Source organism: Barbus barbus (assembly GCF_936440315.1).
Source record: "Barbus barbus genome assembly, chromosome: 1".
NCBI classification, from domain to species: domain Eukaryota; kingdom Metazoa; phylum Chordata; class Actinopteri; order Cypriniformes; family Cyprinidae; genus Barbus; species Barbus barbus.
The window spans coordinates 18,538,872-18,564,568 of record NC_136729.1 but is presented as its reverse complement, the minus strand read 5'-3'; the positions used below and the strand labels follow the sequence as shown (position 1 = coordinate 18,564,568).

At 36.6% G+C, this 25,697-nt stretch overlaps 1 protein-coding gene across 1 annotated transcript in view; it reads left to right on the top strand.

Annotated features, from left to right (window-relative positions):
- The window catches only part of LOC306883137 (immunoglobulin superfamily DCC subclass member 3-like), a gene marked incomplete at both ends in the record, with an annotated part of 76,614 nt that overhangs the window by 33,684 nt on the left and 17,233 nt on the right, over positions 1-25,697 (top strand). Inside the window, 5 exons of the mRNA XM_079438245.1 lie at positions 17,101-17,245; positions 17,367-17,497; positions 17,584-17,721; positions 22,957-23,115; positions 24,743-24,908. Coding sequence (XP_079294371.1) covers positions 17,101-17,245; positions 17,367-17,497; positions 17,584-17,721; positions 22,957-23,115; positions 24,743-24,908 — 739 coding nt within the window. The remainder of the gene's footprint in view (positions 1-17,100; positions 17,246-17,366; positions 17,498-17,583; positions 17,722-22,956; positions 23,116-24,742; positions 24,909-25,697) is intronic.

Below are 25,697 nucleotides of genomic sequence, written 5' to 3'. Positions count from 1 at the left end.
TGGAGGCTACAGATCAGTCAACTTTTCTTAATTTCTCGTAATCCACTCTTTACTTCTATTTTATATTGTAAATATTTAGGTAACTTGATAGAGAAAAAATGTAATACCTTCCAATATTATTGCTTTCACAAAACAGATTCTTTATAACTTTGCCGTTGAATCGAATTGCCTTTTGCAGCTTAGTACAAATGCCAGAATTTTTTTATTGAGCTCTCATGCTATCAAGAATGTTTTGCCAAAGTATAGAAAAGCAGAACTGCAATAAGCTACATATTTGATTATTGCAACATTCCTGTCTGATTATTTTATTGCCACAGAGGTCACGTAAATAAACATATATCAACACATAAGGAATGCAGAACAAAACATACAGTTCTGTCGCAGTAATTTTTCCTGTTTTGTAAATTGCTTAAGTAATTACAGCTTTGTCTTTTTAATACTCCAAGTATGGAATCTTGATTATCTTTGGACAGATTGTAATACACTACTTTTTTCTTGCATTAGCATTACACAACTCTTGGCTCGTTTCAGCAGATTGTTTGGCTGACAGATGGTGAGGAGTGTGTATATTAGTGAATAAACAGCTACATGCTGACTAGCGAGAGAAGTCTGACCTCCCCTATCCATCCGCACTTATGCTGACAGAGACGCATGGCTCTCGTTTCTGCCTTGACCTGTCCCAACAGCCCTATCCGAAGACCCTCAGGACTCACATCGTGCTGAATGTTGTTAGTTTGTGGTTGTTCAAGACTAAACTCTTAGATTTGTGTGAGCCATTCGGTTACAGACACACATATTAATGCCATCTGGCTTTTTACGGATTAAAAATATGTGCCAAAAACACGACTCTCGGCGAGTGCGACATGTTTGTCGGTACTCCGATTTGAAGCACCTTGTTTTAAGACCAAAAACAAGCTGAATTACAGCCAATTTAAGTTGTGAGTGTGTATGTCCGTGTGTGAGACTGAGAGAGTGAGAAAAAGAGGTCTCAACAGTTGCTGCTAATGAGGGGGAAGTAATTGAGTCTTTGCTAGAGTGAATTGTGATGCCAAATGTCCGTCCACTTTGTTATTCAAAACTGGGCCTGTTTGGCCCCGGCGAGTTTCAGCCCTTTCATTTCTGCCCTGACAAACCAAAGCAGGGTGAAAAGGACAGAGAAAGAAAGAAAAGACAAGCGAGCTAGAGAGAAAGTAATGACCGTTCTATTTGAATTTAAATACTATTTCACTCCGAGCTGTCACTGCATTTTCGATATTTCACGATCTGCTCAAGACACAAAGCCATTGCTCTTTTTGGCCTCAAGAGTTTCTCAGTCGTGGTTTTGTCTGGTCAGTACAGTAGACCGGATTGATTGAAGGATTATGCTACAGCATGTAATCTGTTCTTCTATGAACCTCGGAAGGAGTGAGAAAGGAGCCACTTAAGTCACGAAATGCTCGGTTGCTCTGAATGCTGATGATGCTGTTAATTGGGATATGGGGCGAGGGCAACAACTCTCAGGACTTGAAACGATTTCCTGTTGATTATTTGAACAGGCAAATGATTGATAAAGCTACTTTAAAGCACATTAGTTATGATTTTCTGTAGCTATTGGAATGAATTACAGGTGTGATTGGCCACTGAGGTGAGAGAGTAACAATTATGATTATGTGTAGGTGACTGTAGCGATGAAGACAATCTGGAGCGTGTTCTTTTGAGATTTCCAGAACCTTCGCCTCATTGCGTATCCTTTGGGGAATGTTTGGATATTTTTTTCAGGTTAAGGTCTTCTTTAGTTTATCTGCCATTTTTCCGCTTCCTAACCCCCCCAACCTCTCATTCCCCCTCCATTTCTCCCTCTCTTTTCTTTCTTTCCCTCGCTATTGCTCCCCCTCTTGGGAGATTGTGTAGTGTTTGAGCACGTTGAGGGAGGGCGTCTTTTTATCACCTTCCCCCCTCCCCCGTTTTCCTTCTCTTTCTGCCTCCTCCTCTGATCTCTCTTTCTCTCCCCGTTTCTCTCTGGGCAGCGGACAGCCCATTAAATCTGTACAGCGGTGTGAAGAAGATGATGTGAAATTACTGTCTGACGAGAGCGTGAAAGGCCTGATTGCTGCTCAGCATCAGGAGCGAGGCTGGTGCAAAGTCTCTGATGAGGGGGTAATTTCGCAGGGGTCCTTGCAGCGAGGGGGCAGGAGCGACAACATCAGATTCTTTCAAGTATAGCAATCCTATCGACCAATCGAAAAGGAGCTCAGGCAACGAAGCCATTTGTGTGTGTGTGTGTGTATATATATGAAAAAGAGGCGGCTTTTTCTCCTGTAGATTAGGAAGCTGATGGACAAAGACTGTGATTTTCGATTTAGTTTTGACTAATATGGGGTTTTCAGGGGTTTTTCTTAATTCACCATTAACCATTATCTGACAAGTTATAAATCAAGCAAGTGACCCAACAGACATGACACATTGCTGTTGCTGACAAAAACATGGTTGGCATATGTCTTTTGTGATCATCCTACATGCGCGCTGTGTGATCTCGCTGCTATTGAAATTTAATGCAGTGTTACTCGAATTGCATCATCTTTACAGACAAAATGGTCCACACTGCACAGTATGCTTCATTTTTTCCATTCTCTCTTATCAGAACTCAATTGTGTTCGTGTTATAGCACTCCTCACATGTATATACGTAATTTGCTGTACATAAACCCATCAATTCAGCTCTTATTATTGTAAAAGCATATTTTTTAACCAATAGCATTGGTTGAACAAAATAATTGTTGATTTAATGATTAATTGTTTAACCATTCAGCGGTAAATCAGCCAATGACCACTATAGAAGTGTAACACAATTCAATGAGAAGACTGGAGTAATTGCTGCTGAACATTTAGCTTTGCCATCACATGAGTAAATTGCTTTTTAAAATAACTATTTTCTATTATAATATAATATCTCACAATATTACTGGTTTTATGATGTTTTTGATGAAATAAATGGAGGCTTTGCGAGCATAAGAGACTACTTAAACATTAAAAATGTAAATTAATTAGTTTATCCACTCAACTCATGATGCAAAAGGATTCACGATACTGGTTTGACAATACGAATTTCTCGTTTTTTTTTGTTAACACATTTTTACAAAATGAGATTTAAGAAAAATTATAAAAGAAAAGCTGTCCTTTAGTTGTTTCTCAGACAAAATGTCTTTGTGAAATTTAAATATCTTTTGTCAAATAAAAAATAAATAGAAATTTTAAAACAAATCCCAAATAAATAAATAAATAATACAAATAAAAGAAATATCCTTGTACAGAAAAATGAATTTGAAACAAAAACAGAATTTAGCTTTGTGAAATTGTGCTACATAAGCAAACTGGTTGAACGCAAATTCACTCCCTGATGGTAAGTGGCGCTGTGCTTATAAACGCTACTTTCCTGTAGCTCAAATAGTAGAGCATGGCACTAGCAACGCCAAGATCATGGGTTCGATTCCCAGGGAAAGCAAGAGCTGATAAAATGTAGAAAGTTACTGTAACTTGAATTGTAAGTCGCTTTGGATAAAAGCGTCTGCTAAATGCATAAATGTAAATGTACTTTAATATGCATTGTACAAAATACCATCCGAACTTTTCTAAATACAATAAATTCCCCTGAGAGACACATTCATATAAACATCCACCCCAAATGAATCACGATTCATTTAACATCTCAACTGAATCGTCACATATTCTCGGCATAGCTCGGCATGCACTGTTCCATCATTTATTTATTTATTTATCAATTTAATTATATTAAATGGCACACACAGTGTTTCCACTTCTGTTATCCGGCCAAGCACAGGCATCATTATTGGTCAATTCAATGCAATATAGACAGATTAATCAGTGTGTTTCTATGTCAGACATGAGTGTGTGTGACCTGTGCAGCAGATACAGCTATAACATGATTGAATGTAATGTTTACCAAAGGAATGTTATGATTAGCCTACATCTGACCACTTCATGTTCTCTAATTACACACCCACACTGCTCAGCCTCAGAGTTCAAACGTTTCAGAAACAATAACTGAAAGATTTACTGTCAGAAATGTTGCCTGAGCATGATAAACATTTGCTGTTGTGAAAGAGAGGGCCGTAGGATGGAGAGTGAAAGCTAGGGTGATGTAATGCTAATGAGATGTTAATTGAGAAACTGGCCTAGTTTCAGTCCAACCCATTTAAACTCTGAGAGCCAAGAGCATGGGAACAGAGACGGGGAGACAGGGAGTACTGGACGGTCCTCTGTAGGGCAGCGCATTCCCTGGGCAGTTTATTATTGGATTTTTTTTCTTCTCTTGATTATGAGTAACAGTGTTTGAAGTGCTGTAATGAGCATGAAGATCTTGGCTTACTCAATCATTAAAACAAACAAAAGAGCTTCCCCAAACTCACTCTCTCGCTCATTCACACACACACACACACCGCGTCCAGCAGACACTAATGAACATTCCTAAAATAAGCTAAAAGAAATGACACACAAAATATCAACAAAGACTGCCACAGCAGAGCAGAAGAAAACCCAGCTAATTAATTTCGTAACCCCTCCTCTTTTTATCTGCCTGTACATCTCTCTTATTTTTCTCTCCTTCTCCCTCCACCCCTTATTCTCACTGCAACAGTCATTTAAATAATGTCTTAATTTTCAGCATCTGCTGTTTTAATGGGGTTGTTTGTGAACAAAGCAGCATGTCTAAATGGAGAGAGAGAGAGAAATTCAGGTCCAGGAGATGGAGAAAGTAAATCTCTTGTCTTCCAGACTAGAGAGAGCAGAGGTGGACAGCAGATTGGCTTTCCCATCAGCCCTCTCACTGCACATTTTACCCAGAGTCCTTTGTATTTGTCCATTAGTTGCCCTAGTAGACCTTTTTTGTCCAGATATGTATGTGTCGATTGGTTTACAATATGTTTCAGGCTCAAAGGGAAGGAAAATAAGCCCCCACAGCTCCTTTTTGAAGACTAGGCAGTACAATGATGTGTTAATGAGTTTGGGGACTTTGTTCTAACAAGACAAATATGCTCAACATTTAGACAGTGTTTCAAAGATCCAAATTCTTCACATGGTAACTGTGTGGTTTTTTTATTTTATTTATTTTTATTTTTTTTGTAAATTACTCACACATTAGCACACGCACACCAGTGTGCACTTCCAAAGAAAACTGGCGATTAGTGCTCATTATAACGTTAAATAGAGGAAAAATTGAACAGAGCTTTTCAACGGTGGCAGCCTAATTTACAGGAGCCCTGTGTGTGTACAACAGACACCTCAACGTGAGTATGTGTGTAAGGGTTGGGCGATATGAGCAAAAATTCATATCTCTGTATTTTTTGGCTGATTTGCGGTATACGGTATATATCTCGATATTTTCTACGCTTTTGTATTTGGATTAAACAAATAAACAAAAAGTGAAAGCAACCATATATTATGTTAAAAAAGGGTTAAAATTGCATTCTAACATTGTAACATTGCAATCTAAAAACAAAAATAATGCTTTTAAAGCAGAAGTTAAATTTACTAAACTAAAAATGAAAATAATAAAAAAAGCACAGACTAATTGAGTAAAAAGGCTGGTTTGATTACCCCATTACAGTCACTTTACAGTTAGTGCTATCATACAAATAAACTTACTTGTAGGTTTAAAATCAACATATGACACATTTATTGTCCAACTACAAATATTTAAGCAAAATTTATATTTACGTCAGAATTATTGTGAAGTTTAGCAGAGAATCTCAAAGCAGAAGGCTCATGCACTTCTAATAGCAAAATGGAAATATTTCCATGGCTTTCTAACATTTACAGATGGAGAATATACCTGTGAAATGTAAGTTATGCATTTAGGAAAACAGCACATCTCAAACACATTAAACAGCGCGAGTCTCTGTCAGCAGCAAAAGCAGCCTTTCTGTCAGAGCCGTTTTAAACTGAAACTAAACTATAGGCTTCTATATCTTACGAGTTTTTTTTTAAAGCCCTTTTCATATAAAGTTTGTCACGTGTTTAGAACAAATTGTATTATGCACTTTCTCCACGGTAGCTCAGTCTGTGTCCTCCACTGTATTTTCAGATGCGCTCGTTTTTAAACTACTGTACAGTATATCGATATAAACGGTATTGCCTCATATCGTATCGCTTATAAAGAATATATCGTACAAACTTGATATACCACCCAGCCCTAATGTGTGTGCGTTTACATTTAAGTTTGTGTAGCAGTTTGAATTCTGATTTCAATGATTTGCTTTGAGCAAAAAAACTTAAAAAAATAAAAAATTCTGATTATCCTTCTCTGTGTCAATATTCTGTATAATGCAAGTGAATGGCTGCCCAAATGCTGATGCTCCAAAACCCCATTGTATGAATTGGTGCCTTCTGAAGTGAAATGACAGGGGTGTGTGTGTGTGTGTGTGTGTGTTTGACACATGAATCTAGTTCTGCCTTAGAATTCACATCAGTCTTCTCTTAGTGCCTCTTTTCCTCCATTGCCTTCTCCAGTGTTATTACATTTGACTATAACCTGCTCACTCTGACATGCAGAGCACTTGAATTGAGTACCTTGTCTGAAAGGTGCAGAGCATTGCTTTCTATATGACATCTATATATATTGAAAAAAGTATTTTGTGCTCACCAAGGCTGCATTAATTTAATCAAACATACAGTAAAAACTTTTGAAATATGAACATAATATAATATTATTAATATAATTTTGAATATAATATAATAATGAAATAATAATAATAATATTGTGAAATATTAGTACAATAACTGTTTACTTCTGTGATGATAAAGCTGAATTTTCAGCATCATTACTTCAGTCTTCAGTGTCACATGATCCTTCAGAAATCATTCACGTATGCTAATTTGGTGCTTAAGAAACATTTCTTATTGTTATCGATGTTATGTTTGATTATGTTAACAATATAAAACAGTTGTGCTTAATATTTATGTGGAAACTTTGCATTTTTAGGGTTCTTTAATGAATACGAAGCTCAAAAGAACAGCATTTATTTGAAGTAGAATTATTTTTGTAAAATTATTTACTGATCAATTTATTGCATTCTTGCAATGAATATAGTAGAAATTTCTTTAAAAAAAACACACTGACCCCAGACTTTGTATATGTTATAATGAGAGACGTCATCATTATAGATTAAGGGGTTTAAATTTTAAATGAATTGACCATCCAGGATCACAAGAACATGACTTCCTTGAAGTGACCAGTATGTACAGTGCATGCACTTGTGGCTCTGGTCAGAGTCTTGATTTTGATTGTCATGGTGAAACCAACTGCATAAAAGCAGCGTGTTCCAACCAGTTAGGCTCTTAATGTATGGATGGAGGGAAAGATCTCGCTCTCTCTTTCTCTTTCATATTCCTCTTAGCCCTTTCAATTAATCTCTGTTTTTCTCACGCACACACACTCACGCTCTCAATTTCTCCCTCCTCTCCCCCCATAATTAGATCTGGTTAATTTACACTGTGTGGCGCGCTGGGAAGAAGCAAGCTGTAATAATGTGTGTGTGTGTGTGTGTGTGTGGAGTGGGTTATAATGGAGAGGGGTATAAAAAGGCTCTGCTGGGACTGCTGAATCCAAACTGCTACTGCTACACCCTCTTAGCTTGGGTGTTTTTGTTTGTTTATTGAGATTCATACTGGCACATTGTGTGTGTTTAAATGTACATTCTTCACCGGTGCATTTACATGTGCTCTGTGGAGAGATTCATCTTATGCTAAAATAAGCTCAAGTCTGTTTATGTTTGTGTGTTTTCCTGAATAAACATATCTGTGTGTGGCAGGAGAGGTGGGCCTCTACCAGTTCCAATTTTTATGTACGAGGGCAGAGGGCAGGGGGCCTTAAGGGGTTCTATGTGTGGGTGGGTGTGGTTTCGACAAACACATCGGTTGGGCTTGGCACTGACACTGCATTTTTTCGCTTTTCTGGAATTCCTTCTTTTACACAGTTTGCTCTTATTTTGAAGGATTCTTCAGTGCATGTTATTCGTAGGCTCTCCATAATGACAATATAATAATTTGCTAATTTTCCTTAATTTTCCTTTTTGGCTGATGTCATCAAGTCCTCCTCAACCACCTGTCACACATCCTGCCTGCTGCTCCATTCCAAGGAGGTGACATTATAAAAAAAAAGCGATTGGCTAATGGCACGCTGTTACAAACTACTATCCTACTGTGATGTCAAAAGCAGTTGACAGGGAAAAATATGGTTTTATAGACTTATAAAAAATATAGACGACTTCAATTTCTTATTTTCCTGTTAACTGCATTTGCAACTGCCAGAGTCCCTCCTCTATATTTTTATGGACTCTATATTTTTATATACCAGAAGTTTATAAACTTATTTAAATACATTTGAATAAACAAATTAAATGTGATTATAATTAAACTCTTTATTTTCATTTTAATAATTTATGTACATTTATTTTGTTAGTTTTATATTTTTTGTTTGTTGTTTGGCAGAAAAATGTGTTCTGTCAGGCTAACAGACAAATTTTGACCCCTTGGTCCATTCTTGTTTAGAGCAACCACTTTTCACAATCGAGTGAATTTCAGATAATTAACTTTGACCCTGCAATTTTTCAGGTCACCAGTAGTGATGGTTATTCTGCTAATTGTCTCAAGAGTATATAATTGCGGTAGTAACCTGATCTAGACAGGGCTTTGTTGATTAGAAACCAAGCCCTGGTGCTCAGAGTGCTTGTGTTTTAATGGCAGACGCTCCATGGCTACAGCTGGACCCTCTGCGGAACTCAGTGGTAAAGGACAGAGCATCGCAGGGGGTCCAACAATCATATTGTATTCTCTTTATCAGATGTACTGTATACAGGTGTGTGTGTGACTGAACTTCCAGTAATACTTTACAGTTTTTGACGTAATTTACATTAAAAATATAAGAAGAGCAGTCAGGTATCAAGTAAATAGATAACACATTTATGCACAACAATAAAACAAATCTGAGAATTTAATACTTTATTTGCTTTCTTCTAGCACCAGAATGCCTTGATGGTTGAGGCTGTGAGGAATGTTTGTTTAAAATTTAATCGGCTTGCTGCTCGCTGTGAATCCGTGAAGAAGAGAGGTCGGAGCATGTCAGGAAATGGCACTTTTCTCATTAGGGCACAGCCCAGAAGCAGTGATGCTGAAACACTACCAATAGACAAAGAGATGAAAACAAGGAGAGAGAGAGACTGTGCAGGAGAACAGAAGGACGGGGAGGGAGGAGGAGTTCACGGAGAGATACAATATGCTCCAGTACCCCCACTGGTTCAGCCGCTACACTCTCAGCCCTGACTGTTTGTGTTTACATGTGAAATTGAGTGATGTGCCGGTGCCAGAGTGAGGAAGGGTGCTGGGTCTGAAGCAACGCAGGGGTGCTTGCTAATGAGAAGCTAGAAGCTCAAAGCAGAAGACCTGATAAAACATAACGGAGGAAACATTCTTCACTGTAGAAACAACCCACTCTGATGCCTCAAATACAAAACAGAAATGAATGCTCAGAACTTGCCTTCAGGAATTTGTGCTTTTAGCAGGGGAATTTGTTCTGCAGTGTTTCTGTACCTGAAAGAGCGGTGGCGTAAGGCCATTGGTTTGATTCCTAGGAAGAGACAAACCTAACAAGACATACACTGGAAAAAACCCTCTTTGTGCCAGTTTGGCCTGTCTATCGCCATCTGTGGTTGAAACAAAAAAATTGCAAATTAATTGCATTTTTAATGCTATTTTGCACAGAAGAATATGATAGATGGTCTTATACCTGTGTTTGCCAATGATCAGAAGTTCTGCAGGTATTGTGAAGAAACAAGCGAGGACAACAGCGAAAATGGTAGATCATGGAAATAAATGTTATGTTCCAGGCTGTGCAGGGGATGTGAAGTGCAGGGATGGGTTGGTGTCTGTATTCAGAAAGGCACGGAAAGCAAATAACGCGTTCTAATAAAATAACGCGAGCCACTAAAGGAACATGGTTAACTTCTCGCTAGCGGTAGCCTGTTGCATTACAGTACATAAGATTTCACTTACCACCAGGGGCGGACAGGGGCCAAAAAGTGGCCCTGGAATTTTTAACACAGAGTGGCCCATCAAACCCGGTCCTCAACACACTGCACCACACCATAAATGACTGGCATATTTATTTACATTATAATTTGTATTTCCTGGTGTATATGGCAAATAGTAAATTATTTTTTTTAAAGAATTTTTACGAGGAACAGTTTAATATCACTAAAGTTAAATACCTACTGGTCATAAAATTAGAATATCATGAAAAAGTTGATTTATTTCAGTAATACCATTCAAAAAGTATATTAGATTCATTCATTACACACAGACTGATATATTTAAAATGTTTATTTCCTTTAATTTTGATGATACCAGAAGTGGCGCATTTCAAGGGCGAGAATCCACAAAACACATTATTATACTATTTTCCAAGGCTGCATGATATATTAAACCCATTTAAAAATCATACTTAAGCATAATTGTGAATTCACAAACGCTATGATTTAATTAAATAATTATATGCGATGCAGTTCACACAGTATATGCTCTTTAATTATTTCCGTGTGTAGGTTAAGTTCGTGCGTCTCACAGCGGCTCCGTTCACAGTAGTTCCACAGAAACTGTTATCATTTACATGTGGAGCATCTCAAACTCATCTCTGCTTGTTGTTGTGAGTTTGTGTTTATTATAACGTTCATCTGGGAACGCAGCGCGCGCCATTTCATCAGGTTAGTAAGGTAAATCATTTATAAATCTACACAAACACAGGAGAATACATAGTGATTTCAAAATAAAAGCTCAAACCCTCACTCAGAGTTTACACGGTTTGATGTCCACATATCCATGTAATTACAGTGGCTATAACATTTCTGTCCTAAATAAATGGACAAATATTAAAGATTAAGTGGACGTTTGAATTAATGGTGCTTGGTCAATATTAAACAGTAATGTGTAAAAATAATCATCAGACCGTTGGCGCCCCCTGCAGGCCTTTGTTGTGATGCGTAATCTACATTAGCTCTAATGTTTAGAATACCATTGTTTTTGTTAAAAAAAAAACATATGATTTCTTGCTTTTGATACTTTATTTGAACTAATTATTATTGCATCACTGCTATCATACATGTATTTTAAGTCCTTTTAAAAGCTATTGTTCACTTACATATATTTGTATTACCACGAAAAAAAATGTATTATAATTATAGGGCCCTATGAAATCCGTTTTATTTCCAAATTCAGTTTTTTCCATTTTCATTTTCTATACTCTGTTTTAATGGTTAAATAAAATTGTATTAATCAAAAAGCCTGTCTAATTAATTGAGTTTTACAGTTTTATCTGTACCAAATTCTGTTTTCCATTATTTTCTGGATTATTTAATGGTTCCATTACATTTTAATAATCAAAAGCACCTCCAATTCATTTTTTTTTTCTCTTCATTCTTTTTTTTCATAAATACTGCACGTGGAAATGTTGTCATTCTCACATTATAATACTGAACTTTGATTTCTGTGATTTGGACTATGAGATGGACGCTTGCTTCTTGCACTCTATGTTGCACTTTACTTTTGCTTTAAAAAATTGGATTTCATTTGGTTTAAAAAAATATTCGTAAGAAAAATTGTGTTTTTTTTGTGTGGGAAATAAATCGTTTAGATTAATCGATAAATTAGTCGATAGATTAAACGAAATACAAATAGTCGTTAGTGGCAGCTCTAAACCACTGGTCTAGAAGACTTGAATAGTGCAGAATGTGGACTGTTTTTATAGTACCTTTCTATTGGTCATATACAGTAGGCCAATTTGTCCTTTTGCAGGAGCTTGACATCTATCATTTTAAGGAATAGAGCTCCAATTGTGGAAAAGAGTATACTAATTATTTTGATGAAAAATACAGTGAACAGTACTGTTAAATTCATAATGTTACAATTTAAAATGTCTTCTATGCGAATATATATAGTAAAATATAATTTATTCAGTGTCACATGATCCTTCAGAAATTAGTCTAATAAGCTGATTTGCTGCTCAAGAAACATTTCTGATTATTATGAATGTTGAAAACTGTCATGCTACTTCATATTTTTGTGGAAAATGTGGTACCATTCAGCCTTGGGTAAGATTAAAAAATATAAATTAGTATTTTTCTTCAACAAGATTGCATTAAATTGATTTAAGTGACAGTAAAGATTTATAGTATAAATATTTACTCTTATTACGAAGTACATATTTCACATAAATGCTGTTCTTCAACTGAGAACCATTATACTACTAATAAAAAACATTATTAATAATTGATCACAAATAATAACTGATAAGAATTAAGCAGCATTAAAATGATTTCTGAAGGGACACTGAATACAGAAATAAAGTACATTTTAAAATATCCTAAATAGAAAACCACTATTTTAAGTGTAATATTTCATAATATTCTTGTTTTTACTGTATTTTTGATCAAATAAATTCAATCTTCTTTCAAATAAATAAAAGCCTTTTTTATTTCAAACTTTTATAAAATAATGCATGTGAAATAATAAGCAAATAATATTTTTTAGGCCTATCATATAAATCACTTTCCTATGCACAGCACTCGAAAGCAAAAGTCTTCAGAATGATTGAGAATAATTTTTATAGATTTTTTTTAAAATTTAGACGTGAAATCATGGAAGAACGCCTATATAGAGATATGACGTGACGTGACATGACATACATACTGCTAAGTACATCCAAAGTGCACACACACAGCAGTGAACACACACCCGGAGCAGTGGGCAGCCATTTATGCTGTGGCGCCCGGGGAGCAGTTGGGGGTTAGGTGCCTTGCTCAAGGGCACCTCAGTCGTGGTACCAGTAGTAGTTTGCTTTCCTGAAAATTAATGTCTGTCGTTTAACTTTTTTTTTTTAATTGGTTGGCAAATATTGCTGAATTGTCTCTTCTCGTCATGTTTAGCTGCTTACATCTTACCTCAGCTCGCATTTAAGTCACGCGCAGCTCAGCGTTTTTAAACAGTAAATCCCGCCTTCTACACTTTGATTGGCTATTTCAAACATTTTGACATTTACGAGCGCTTTTGAGCTGATTTTTTATTTTTTTTTACATTACCTGAGCCACATACCTTCTATGTAGATATCAGAGAACAATTTAAAATATTGTATCAATGCATTCTATGGCACCTTTAATGAATTGCAGAGTGCATACCACAGCTATAACGATAAAGGCACAGAGAAACGATATCATTGGAATCACTTTCAGAACGTTTTTTTTTCCAGCTGATGAACGAAAAAAACATTGACAGCCAATCAGAATCAATCCTGCTATAATGAGCTTGAGAATTAGCATGCGCTTCGAAGAAACAGATGATACCATCCGCTGGTGTGGGCGCTAATACAGTTCTTTATAGGTATCGTTCTCGGTGTGAACGGGGCTTAAGGCAAGAACATAATTTTTAACACACAAATGCACAAATGCATGTTAATAATTTTGTTCACTAGTTTTTACCTGTCTATATCTCAATCTTCCAGTCTTTGGTGACAAATGCTGGATCTGTTTCCATCCAATCAAAAACCAGTAAATGGACATCCATAGAACAGTGCCAATCTACTTTTTTCTTTTTTGAAAATCCATTTTACTCTTGTGTACATCACAGTATTGAAGAAAAGATCTGTTGCTTGCTACTTCTGTTTTGACATGATTTTAAAGGATTAGTTCACTTTTAAAAAAACTTTTGCTGATAATTTATTCACCCCCATGTCATCCAAGATGTCCATGTCTTTCTTTCTTCGGTCGAAAAGAAATTAAGGTTTTTGATGGAAACATTTCTCCATATAATGGACTTCATTGGGACCCAAATGGTTCAAGGTCCAAATGACAGTTTCAGTGCAGCTTCAAAGGGCTTTAAACGATACCAGACGATGAATAAGGGTGTTATCTAGCGAAACGATCGGTCATTTCAAAAATAAATAAAGTTTAAGTTTTATAAGCACAAGTGCTCGCCTTGCTCTGTTCTGTGATGCACGTTCGCGACGTCACGTAATACGCAATGACGTTGAAAAGGTCACGGTTGACTTAGGCGGAAGTCAGTGTTTACAAATGTGCGGAAGGATATACACATATTCAAATGTCTTTGTGTCAGTTTATCGTTTAAAATGCCCATTTCGTGTGCGTATCCTGGGTGTTTTAATATTAAAAAGCCTACTGACTTGGTACTTCCGCCTAAGTCAACCGTGACCTTTTCCACGTAATTGCGTATTACGTGACGTCATGAACGTGCATCACAGAACAGAGCAAGGCAAGCATTTGTGCTTATAAAACTTAAACTTTATTTATTTTTGAAATGACCGATCGTTTCGCTAGATAACACCCTTATTCATCGTCTGGTATCGTTTAAAGCCCTTTGAATCTGCACTGAAACTGTCATTTGGACCTTGAACCGTTTGGGTCCCATTGAAGTTCATTTTATGGAGAAATGTTTTCATCAAAAACCTTAATTTCTTTTCGACTGAAGAAAGAAAGACATGGACATCTTGGATGACATGGGGGTGAGTAAATTATCAGCAAAAGTTTTTTTTAAAGTGAACTAATCCTTTAATGTTGCATGGTAGTTGCTTTTACTTGGTTTCGGTGGTCCAAGCTCTTTAGATGGTTAAACAAGTACCCTACCAGCTGGCTGGGCCTGACTCAGATAATACACAAACTTGGTGAAACTGTTTAGGTTTGGTAGACCATCTTGGACCAGCAATAAAGCACGTTTAAAATACAAGTTTGATCTTATATTGACTTGGTATTTCAGTAGGGTTGTGAAAAAGACGAATTACATTAAATATTATGTCTTTTTGTGATGCACGCAATTTCCCCACTAAAAAGAATGGCATTGACCTAGACGTGATGTAAAAAAAAAAAAGAGAGAGATGTTATAAACGCAGTAAATAATAAATGAAATGTTTTAGAAACATTTGTGGGAAAGTTGATTGAAATCACAGTCGAGTTGTAAAGCAGAAAAATAGAAATAGTGGAGACAGACAGAGAGAGATTCATTCGATTTATGCCTTCCTTTCTGTGTCTCACATCTCCTGCAGAGGCAATCAATGAGATATGTGTGAAAGCCTTGAAAAGATGCCTTTCTGGGAGCCCTTTTCCCGTCCTTCTCTGAGAATGCGTTTTTTTCCCTCTTGCTTCTGCCTGCCTTCTTTGACTCTCACGAAACAAAACGACCAGTTACAGAAGCACCACTGTGTGAGATTAAGCCGCCAAACACCACCCGGAGATCCTTCTGAGCTCGATGATGCTAGGTTAGCTGGAACAAGTATATCAGTAGGACACAAAAAGAACACAGAGGGGTAAGTGAGAGAGGACGCAGGAGGGGCCCGGCCCTCTTGTTATGCTAAGAGTGTTCCAAACGGTCCCGCTTGGTTCAAGTTAATTACGACCAACATTTAAATAAGAGCACTTGTCTTGAGGACGGTGGCTGGCTGCGGGAGAGACGGACCTCGCACTAATTGTGTTTGTGTTTCCAGCTCCTCCCCTCATCTCCAGCCCTCTCTCAGTATGAGCTCCTGCGGGACAGGCTGTGTGAGCCGCAGCCCAATGAGAGGCTTTGGAAAATCACTGCCTTATACGGATCTGGAAGGGTCCAAATCCTGGTGGTCATACTGTAACTGGTTGCTTCTGGCTTTTCTTCTCCTGCAAGATAGATGGACTTTTATTGAGCAGCATCTGTCTGCTGAAATAACAATCCACCTGAATGCTCTCTTTCAAATGTTCACACGCTTTCTCTGGTACACCAGTGACCATGAACAGATGCATATGCACACTTTTGTTTGATTTCATGTCTTTGAGCAATGAAAGTAAGACTCCAAAGCTGTGAAAGAATAAATGATCAGTTATGGAATCCGTAAACTGAGTAAATTTGAGTTCTATGCATTTGTGTAAGAATATCCATTGTACATTTATTTTTTGTTGGCTCATTGGAGTGTTTTTTGGTTTTCACTGATGGGTGATGTAGTGTTTTTATACGCATGGAACTGTAATATAGTGGACAGAGGTAAAAACAGGCCAGATTAAGAGGTTCAGTCAAGATGTTTAAATACTCATTTAAAAATGGAATGTTAAATATATACAGTATATTATCATTAAAAAAGATTGCGTTCGGTTTGGTAAGACTTTTCAAATGTTTTGAAGAAGTCTCTTATTCTTGCCAAGGATGTATTTATTTGATCAAATATACAGTAAAACGTGAAATATTATTACAGTAACTTTAACTTAATAAACAGTAACTTTAATTAACATTAATATACATTTAATATACTTTAAAATATAATTTAGTCTTGTAATGGCGAAGCTGAATTTTTAACAGCCATTATTCTAGTGGCACATGATCCATCAGAAATCACTTTAATATGCTTGCTTTTGTGCAAATAAACATTTCCTAATATTATTATTTATCAGATTCTTTGCTGAATAGAAATTTCAAAAGAACAGCCTTTATTTGAAACAGAAATCTTTAGTAACAGTGTACAAGTCTTAACTATCACATTTTGATCAATTTAATGCATCCTTTCTGAATAAAAGTATTTATTTTGCTGACCCCACATTTTTGACCAGTAGTGTATTCTCCAAAAGCAGTCCATTAAGCTTAATGAAATTGGCATTGAAGATTTATATTGTATACCTGAACATACACTTAACAGGAATCTTCAAAGACCTGCCACATATTTCACAGTGTTGTCATTCTTACTGCAGCATCAGATAAACATTGTACTTCTGAATATGTGAATAGATCAGAGCACATCAGATCTTGGATCTTGTATTATTAATTGTCTGGACCAGCACTTTGTGTTCTCTAACACTTTGTTTTGGGAAGTTGAGGAAGAGAAAAGTTCTAGTATGACATGGTGGGAGATTGAAAGGCCCAAATAAAACCTACTTCGTTACTTTTGTAAACTGTGCTTTCTGTGAGGGTGTGTGCATATTGTTCTTTTTAAGTGTTCAAATGGTGGTATTTTGAATTGCATTTACGTGGGTGACCTTAATAAGTGTATGAAGGGTTAAAGTAATCTGTCGTTCTCTGTCTCTTTTGTCTTCAGCAATGGCAGATTTTCATGTGCAGCCACGCTCAGTGCGTGCAGAGCTGGGAGGTGTTGGGCGATTTCAGTGCCAAATCTATGGCCTCCCAGAGCCAGTCATCAGCTGGGAAAGAGATGGGCAACCCGTGGATACCTCTGATGACAGGTATTACCATAAATGCACATGCTTACACACAATGACTTTTAAAGGCATGTACCCAGTGTTATTGGCACATACATGTTTCCCTCTACCTGTGGGCATGTCTATGTCTGCCTTTTCTGTGCAGGTTTACTCTGTTGCCCACGGGTGTGCTGCAGATAACGGGTGTTCGCCCTGAGGACAGTGGGATGTACTGCTGTGTTGCACACAACAGTGCAGGAGTCCAACACAGCGCAGGAGCGCAGCTCACAGTCTCAGGTATGCTCAAAAATTCTTCTCTGCTTTCTTGAGTCTTTCCACATCATTTTCTTTCTGTGACTCGCTTTACCTTTTTCTTCCTGAAGGCTCTCAGTCATCTGTTTACAAAGAACCCATGATCCTAGTGGGCCCTGAAAACCTCACTCTCACAGTTCACCAGACCGCCATCTTGGAGTGTGTTGCCACGGGTTATCCTCGCCCAATTGTTTCGTGGAGTAGACTGGGTAAGACTCATTTCAGTTTCTCTCTAAATTGCCTCGAGTGGCTCTCAGAGCAAAACCCAGCGCAACTCCGACAGGAATGCTGCAGAGAACTTTAATATGCTCTCCACTGCACACTGACTATAAAACACCCAATCAACTGAAAAGTAGAAAAGGGAAAAATCTACTTCAGCAAGGTAATCTAACATGATGGAGGACAGAGATGAGAAGAAATGAGCTGATGGATCTATATCTTGAAAACCTTCTCTTAAAAAGGTCCTAAATAATTTACATATCCTAAATTATTTAATAATCTTATTTTTCTCCCTAATGTCCACTTATGGTATTAGTTAAGGTGTCTTGTTTAGTAATTTAGTTAGAATTAAAGGTGTACAGTAGTTCACTCAAATCTAAAAATTCTGTCATAATTTACTCCCCCTTATGTTGTTTCAAATCTGTATGACTTGCATTCTTTGGTGGAACATAAAATAAATGTTTTTTTATTTTTTCATTCAATGATGTTCTTTAGGAATCGATAGACTCATTGTATGGTCAAAACATACTTCAGAATCAGTGGCATAGCAAGTCAGCCCAGGGCCCATATGCAAAAACATTTGTATGGGCCACCCCAAACTTTATAGTTATGTGGGCTCCAACAATCCTTATTGTTGTCATTTCTGAGGTAAATAACTTTGCATGAATATTCACAAGCTGTTTTATTGATGGTATAAATGATTGGAAATAATATTTAATGTTCATCAGCCTATTTGTAGCGTGCCAGCGTGTTTGCAGCATGTTTTGTAGCGTGTTTACAGTTAATATAACACAAATCTTAGCATTTAAATCTTTCAATTTTATTACGAAATACAAACAATAAATGTGTTTTCTGCTCTTTAATGTGGTGTGAGATCACTGTATTTGCCTCAGTTCAAGCGGCATATGTGAATCAATCATCTTTTCCTCTTTTCTACAGCACAAAATAAACATGAATGAATATCAAAAGACATGTTAAAAAAATCTATTTAATTTAATAAAACGAATAAATCAATGAAATCAAAGTCTCATGAAATCAATCAATTAGTGTTTCGAAAATTGTTAATAAAACAGTTTGTGAACAATCATAATAGTCTTAACATAACATAACAACCTACCTCAGTAGCGCCAACAATATAATATAAATTTGCCAATATTGTGTTATTATTTTCATAAATAATTTGAAGAAGAAAGAGAGAGAGAGAAAGAAAGAAAGAGAAAGAAAGAAGGAGAAAAAGAAAGTGGAAAGAAAAAAATACTTGCATTGTAATTCATTTCATTTATTTTAATTCTCTGGGTCAAATTCATTCACAATGTCCTTATTTAATTTATGGCTTTGTGTCTCAATGGAAGGAATTCTCCTTTCGATTAATCTTTCAATAAAAGAGAATTAATATGAAAAAAGAGAATTAAAATGGTTTTTTTTTTGTTTTGTTTTTAATGAACTATTATTTTATTTTACCATGACAATGCAGTGCTTGCATGTAGTTTTAGATAAAGATGCATTTCTACCACAGTCCTTCTGGAATTTGCCGCTGACTCTTAGAGCTTGTTACGTGAGGTATAATCCTTTTTGGTTTTATTAAATGGGCAATCTTTGGTTTGATTAATCTATTACTTGTTCCAAAGCAAAAGTTCTAATGCATATTTATTGTGGCCAAGAATTAAGAATACGTTCGTTTTAATTACAAGGTCCCCCTCGGTGGTCCCCCAATCTGCACAGGCCCATATGCACGTCAAGCATACCCTGCATATCATACACTCCCTGTTCAGAATATATTCTTTTATGTTCAGCAGAGGAAAGAAAGTCATGCAGGTGTGGAACGGCATGTGGGGAGTAAATGATGAGAGAATTTATTTATGGGTAAAAAATTGTCTTGGTGGACTGGGGAGAGTACATTTCTGTTAGAGCAATGGTTTTCAAACTTTAAGAGCCACTCAATTTTTTTTATTTTTAAATTGACTGGATGGATGGATAAGTTTGAATGGCTTCGAAATAGTACATAGAATGGAACCATACATAGAACCATATTTTGTCAATCCGTTATAATTATCACAATGTCAGTCATCATGATTTCAAGAGGGAATCCCCATTAATATGTGGATGTGTATCATGTTTTTCACAACAATATGAAGCAACACAACTGTTTTCAATAATCATAATAATAACAGATGTTACTTGAGCACCACATTAAACTGATTTCTGAATGATCATGTAACACTGAATACTGGTGTAATGGCTGCTGAAAATTCAGCTTTCATTTTTTTTACATTACAGGAATAAATTGTATTTTCAAATATAAATTTGAAGTAAGAGATGTATGTTTTAAATTGTAATAATATTTAACAGTATTACTGTTTTTACCATATTTTTGATTAAATAAATTCAGCCTTGGTGAGCATAAGAGGCTTCTTTCAACAACATCACAGAAATCTTACGAACCCCAAACCTTTGAACATCAATCTTGTTTAGTTCGAAAGATCCATACAATTCAATTTTTTGATTATATGACCATATTTAAAAAAAAAAAAGCTGGCTGTTGTATTAAAAGTAATTTACACTCCAATCTACTGAAGCCAAATGGTTTGGAATGGTGGAAGAAACTCTGTCATCCTTCCTGCTAAGACATGGATTTCACAGATTAAATTGGCTGATACTGTACAGTGAGATTGGTTTCTGTGTGAAAAATAGCTCATTATTTTTAAGCGTGCTCAGAATTCTGAAGCCACACACTTGAAAATAGTTTCTGCAAATTTTGATCATTGAACGCTCTTTGCCACATCTGTCTGTCTTATCCTGATAAGGATTAATGGAGATAAAAAGAGTGTCTCATCTTTACTTTCTGAGGTGGTGTTAGAGTGATTGATGTCGTTTTTGTGTTGGAACATGTTTATATCTTCATTTATGTGTGTGTGTGTTTGTGTGTGTGTGTGTGTTTGTGTCCCTGCATTAAAATAAGGAAAACATATTTTTTCCTTCTGAATCATCCCATCTTGAGCCATTTTGTCTTTGCAACCAGTTCAAACCAGATTTATGTATTTTAAGGTTAACATATCCTACTTACATTTACTCTCCGACTCATACCAACCGCTCTCTCTCAAACAAGATTTCACGGTGACTCCCACACTTGTATAATAATCCATTCTCAACTCTTTCTTTTCTCCCAGCTATTACCTAATGTGATTCTCCCATTAAGAATGTAAATGATGGTCTCTTCTTGTAACGGCTGCTAATTAGATTGTGGATATTACCTTCTGCAATGTTGCTGGAATTAACTGCTAACACAATGGGATTTTGCTGGATTTGATTACAACGAGAGCAAATCATGGCTAAGCTTAGTAATGAATGTGATAGATCTCCAACAGTTAGTGATTAATGCCATTCTGCATTTATGTCATCATTTTTAGGAGCAAGGGCTTTTCCTGAGTTCAGTTCGCTCAAATGCATACATCCAAGCTGATTCACACCTACCTGTATGCGCACACATTATGGGGCGAAAGGCCTGGCTTGTCAATGAGTAATAGATTAGCCAGTGATAGCATCTAAGAAGTAGTAAGAATAATGACAGACAATGGGTCTCATTCACTAATAATTGCGTACGTTTTTCATATTTATACGCACATTTGAACTTCTCACGAAAACTTTCCGCCTAATTCACAACACGTGCGTACGCATGTTTAGTGAATGAGACCCATTGATATTAACACAAAGCAACAACAATCCAAAAATGTGCATTGGCTGCAGATTTGTTATCAGGTTTAGTATAACTGCTGCAGCCTCTTCCTTTCTTAATCTAAACATTTTTTAAGGATTTTTTTTTTTTTTCCAAAATTTCTGTAGGTATTTTTGCTGACTAGAATATTTAATTTGACCCATTTTTTAGTCTTGATATTCCCGCATTTTGAAAGGACGCAAGACTAGCTGTTTAAACTGGTTATTAAAGACATCAAATGTTTAATTTGTTTTTTTGAGTGGCGGGCCTGGTTTTGACCTGGAAGACCTGCAGAAACAGTCTATCATGTTCCAAATCCATCTTAACCACTTTAAGAATAGACAATTTTTACAATTTGACATGCCCTGTATAGAGATCATTTCAAAACTTTCGAAACCATTTTCATCGAGTTTTTGTTTTTAGAAGATATTTCATCAGCAGATCAGTTAGCATGTTGTTAAAGGCTATAACTGTGCAATCCGTGAAACACACTGTATATTTACTTCTCTCTCACAGCCTCATTCCTGTCAAAAAAGAAATATGTTGCTACTCTGACTAGGGTCTGTTAGGCACACACACACACACACACACACAAACACACTTATGTCAGTGTCTCTGTGATATTTAATTGAACATGAAACTTGAACATAACTCATTAAAGACTAAAAAATCTTTAAAGACAGAAGAATATATATCATTAACTGTGTGAAACTGGATTGAGAAGCTTCAAACAGCTGCTGACTGAACAGTGGAAATGTTTGTGTAAAATACAACAGATGCCAGTCAGTTAGATCTGGGGATATGTGAACTGCACTCTGCAGCAATATCTAACACGGTGTCTGTAATGTCATTTTGATAGGCACGTTAACAAAACAGAATGAGAAACCTGAGAGGCCTGTAATATGAATGGAAGATGTAATTAGTGGGATTGTTAATTTTTATTAGCAGTTTTCCTCACTGAATGTCCAATTGCAGCTGTAGTGAGTGAGATGATCTAGACTGATACGGTTTATAGTAGCTGATGTGATTCAGTGCTCATGCAGAAGTGTGTGTTCGACACATGTATGGGAGAGATCCATGGTAACATGGTATATCCTGCGTCACTGGCATTCATAGGTCGTTTCGTGTGTCCAAAGCCCCTCACTTTATCTCTGTACACGTTTTATATATGAGAGGTGGTGTTTTTTCTCTCTCATTCTCTCTGACTCTTCCTTTCTCTTAAGATTTTCCTCTCCCCAAGGCAGAACGACGGATGGTGCTTTGTGCTCCATAATTAGTCACATTTAACTGGTGCTGTTAAATTCTAAGGCTCATCACATGCTTCTGTTGTCCTGTTAAATTTATTTTAGTTCCTCTGGGGCAGGAAATGATTTTATGGCTGGATAATCATGTGATTCTATTTTTTTTATTCCCTCTACTGATCTCTTCAATTCTCGTTGAAATTATCTTTATGACCCCTTTCTCTTGTCTTTTGTCTGTCTTTGTCAACACTATGCCTTCAACTCTCTTTCAGATGGCCAGCCAATAGGAGTTGAGGGTATCCAGGTTCTAGGAACAGGAAACCTGATGATCTCTGATGTCAGAGTTCAACATTCTGGCGTTTACGTCTGTGCGGCCAACAAGCCAGGAACCCGCGTGCGCAGAACTGCTCAGGGACGCCTAGTTGTGCAAGGTGACTCTTTCTTTGAAACAAACATCCCAAGACTGCAAACTTTTTATAACTTTTAAATGTTGTTGTGCTTTTTGTAATTTTATTAGTTTTTTTAATAGGTACATTTCTATTTAGCTTTATTTTATTTTTAGTGCTAGTAATTTCAGTTTATTTCGGTTAGTTGCCAGAGCAACATTTCATATTCTTGTTTAAGTTTTTAGTTTAACTACACTGTACTAAAAATTGAATTACTACTGAAAAACTACTGAAAAAAAACATTAATTTAGTAGCATCACTACTTGTAGTTAATTACTCCTGAGTAACAATGCATACAACATCCAAATGATCATACTGGAAATTCCTTTGACATTAGCGACTGAATCTCAGCGGCTGTAAACCATGAAAGCGGGAGCAGCGCTGTAGGTGTAGCTGAGAATTGATATGATCTTAGTAGCCAGATGGTGTAGCAGCCTTTTACTCACTGTAATACACATCTTTTACCTTAAAGAGGTAGAGGGAGAGAGAGTAAGAGGTGTTTAAAAAATATAATGTAAAAAATTGGTACTAAGAAGGAAAAAATGAAATCCCAGGAGAGAACTAAATGAGAGAAAAGGGGAGATAAGAAAAGAAGGAAGAGATGTCTCAGATGATATATCACAGTGGTACATCAATGCTCTCTTCCTCAACCCTTCCCCCATTCTCTCTCTCTCTCTCTCTCTCTCTCTCTCGTGCACTCAGGGATAAGAGAAGAAAAAAGAGAGCACTAATTTGCAGGGCTGTGAAATGCACTGGACGGATCTCTGAGAGCAGTTAGAACCTCTCTTATCATTTATTTATTGAGAGAAGCTGGTAACATGGAAAATAAAGGGGAGAGACTGAGAGCAAGATCAACACTTGCCGATTAAAGGACTTTAATAATTAAAGCCATTGCACCCTGAACGAATATGAAAGGTGTGATGGAAATTAAAACGGATACAAATGAGCAAACGGTTGCTAATCAGTCAGCAATTTCAAATTTTCTCAGATTAAATGTGTCCTAATTAAGCAGTAAATGACTATTGGATTAGATGCAGTCCGTGTCAGTTGGCAGCATTACCACAGTGAATGAGGAGGAGGGCAGCAGAAGGCTCTGGGGGGCTCAAAGAGGTGTGCGGTCCAAGTATCCCTTCCAAGCCCCCCACATCTGTTCCGCAGCGCTTAATCAGTTTTAATTTTCACACTGTGTCATTTATGGATTGTCAGTTTCCTCTCCTGGCCCTGTAAAATCTGTTTTTGCCCTACTCTAATCGAGTTAATCTGATGCTTTCTCTAAGTTTATTCCTGTTACCACCCCTTGCTGTCACAATACATTCATTATAAATGTGATAAAGCCAAAGCCATGTAGACAATCTCCCTCCCTCTCTCGGCATTGTGTGCGCGGTGGTTTTCTTCAAATACTTCTGTTGTCATTAATAGCATACGTGACATATGGAAATGGAACTGGGTGAAAATGGGAACATTACTATAGTCACCTAGTGAATATAAGGAGACAGTTTTATGGAGGTTTCAGAAATTTCAAGCCTTTTTATTTAATGATCTCTTGTTTTGTATTGCCAGTAATGGAGTTCTCATTATCTCTTGCTTACTCTTCCTCTGTATTTTTCTATAGCCCCTGCAGAGTTTGTGCAGCCCCCTCAGTCTATTGCTCGCCCGGTGGGCACCACTGCCATCTTCACTTGTCTGGCCCAGGGTGAGCCGGTCCCACAGATCACCTGGCTGAAAAATGGACAAATCTTAGAGCCCGATGGCCATGTCAAACTCAGGAACAACAACAGGTGAGCTGGAAAAGGCCAGTGTTATTTATATTAATATATTTATATTATTGATATTTATTAATATTTTGAATGGGTTTCTTTTATTTATTTGTTGTACTTTTGTCTTATTATTTGTTATTTTGGTCAACTTCCAGCCTATTTCAGTGAGTTGCTAAGGCAGCATTTGTAATTTAATTATTATTATTTTTTCATCTATTTATAATTTATTTTATTTCAGCTTTATTTCAGTTCCTGAGTTCTAGTTTTAGTTTAAAATAATAACACTGATTTTGAATTGGTTTTCTTTATTTTTATTTTTGTTCTCTTTTTTTGTTTTAGTAATTTTATTGTGCTTTTGTCTATTTATTTCAGCTTTATTTCAATTCCTGAGCTCTAGTTTTAGTTTACAATAACAACACTGAAAAAGCCATGATGTAATATAGCTTTAATATTTTTCCAAGATCTGTTTCCATGTTGTATAAGGAATGTGTTAAGCTAATGTATAATCAGGAATAGTGTAAACTAAATTAGTTTTGCTTGCATAGCTGTACGCTGCCATCCATCGATTCCAGAGTTGCTCATTTGCACAATATAATTTATTACATGTGGAGTCACCTTACAGAAGGCTTTAGTGAAGGCCGTGGCTGTTTGTGTCATTGAAGGACATTTTTAAGTAGCTGGTTGTCCTTTTCTAGCTACCATGTTATGACAACCATGTTAGGACGCCACTTGTCGAGGTCAGCAGGACACATTGTGCTGCATTCTTCTGATCTAGGACGTGTTGTGTCTGCTATGAAAGACACGGCTTTC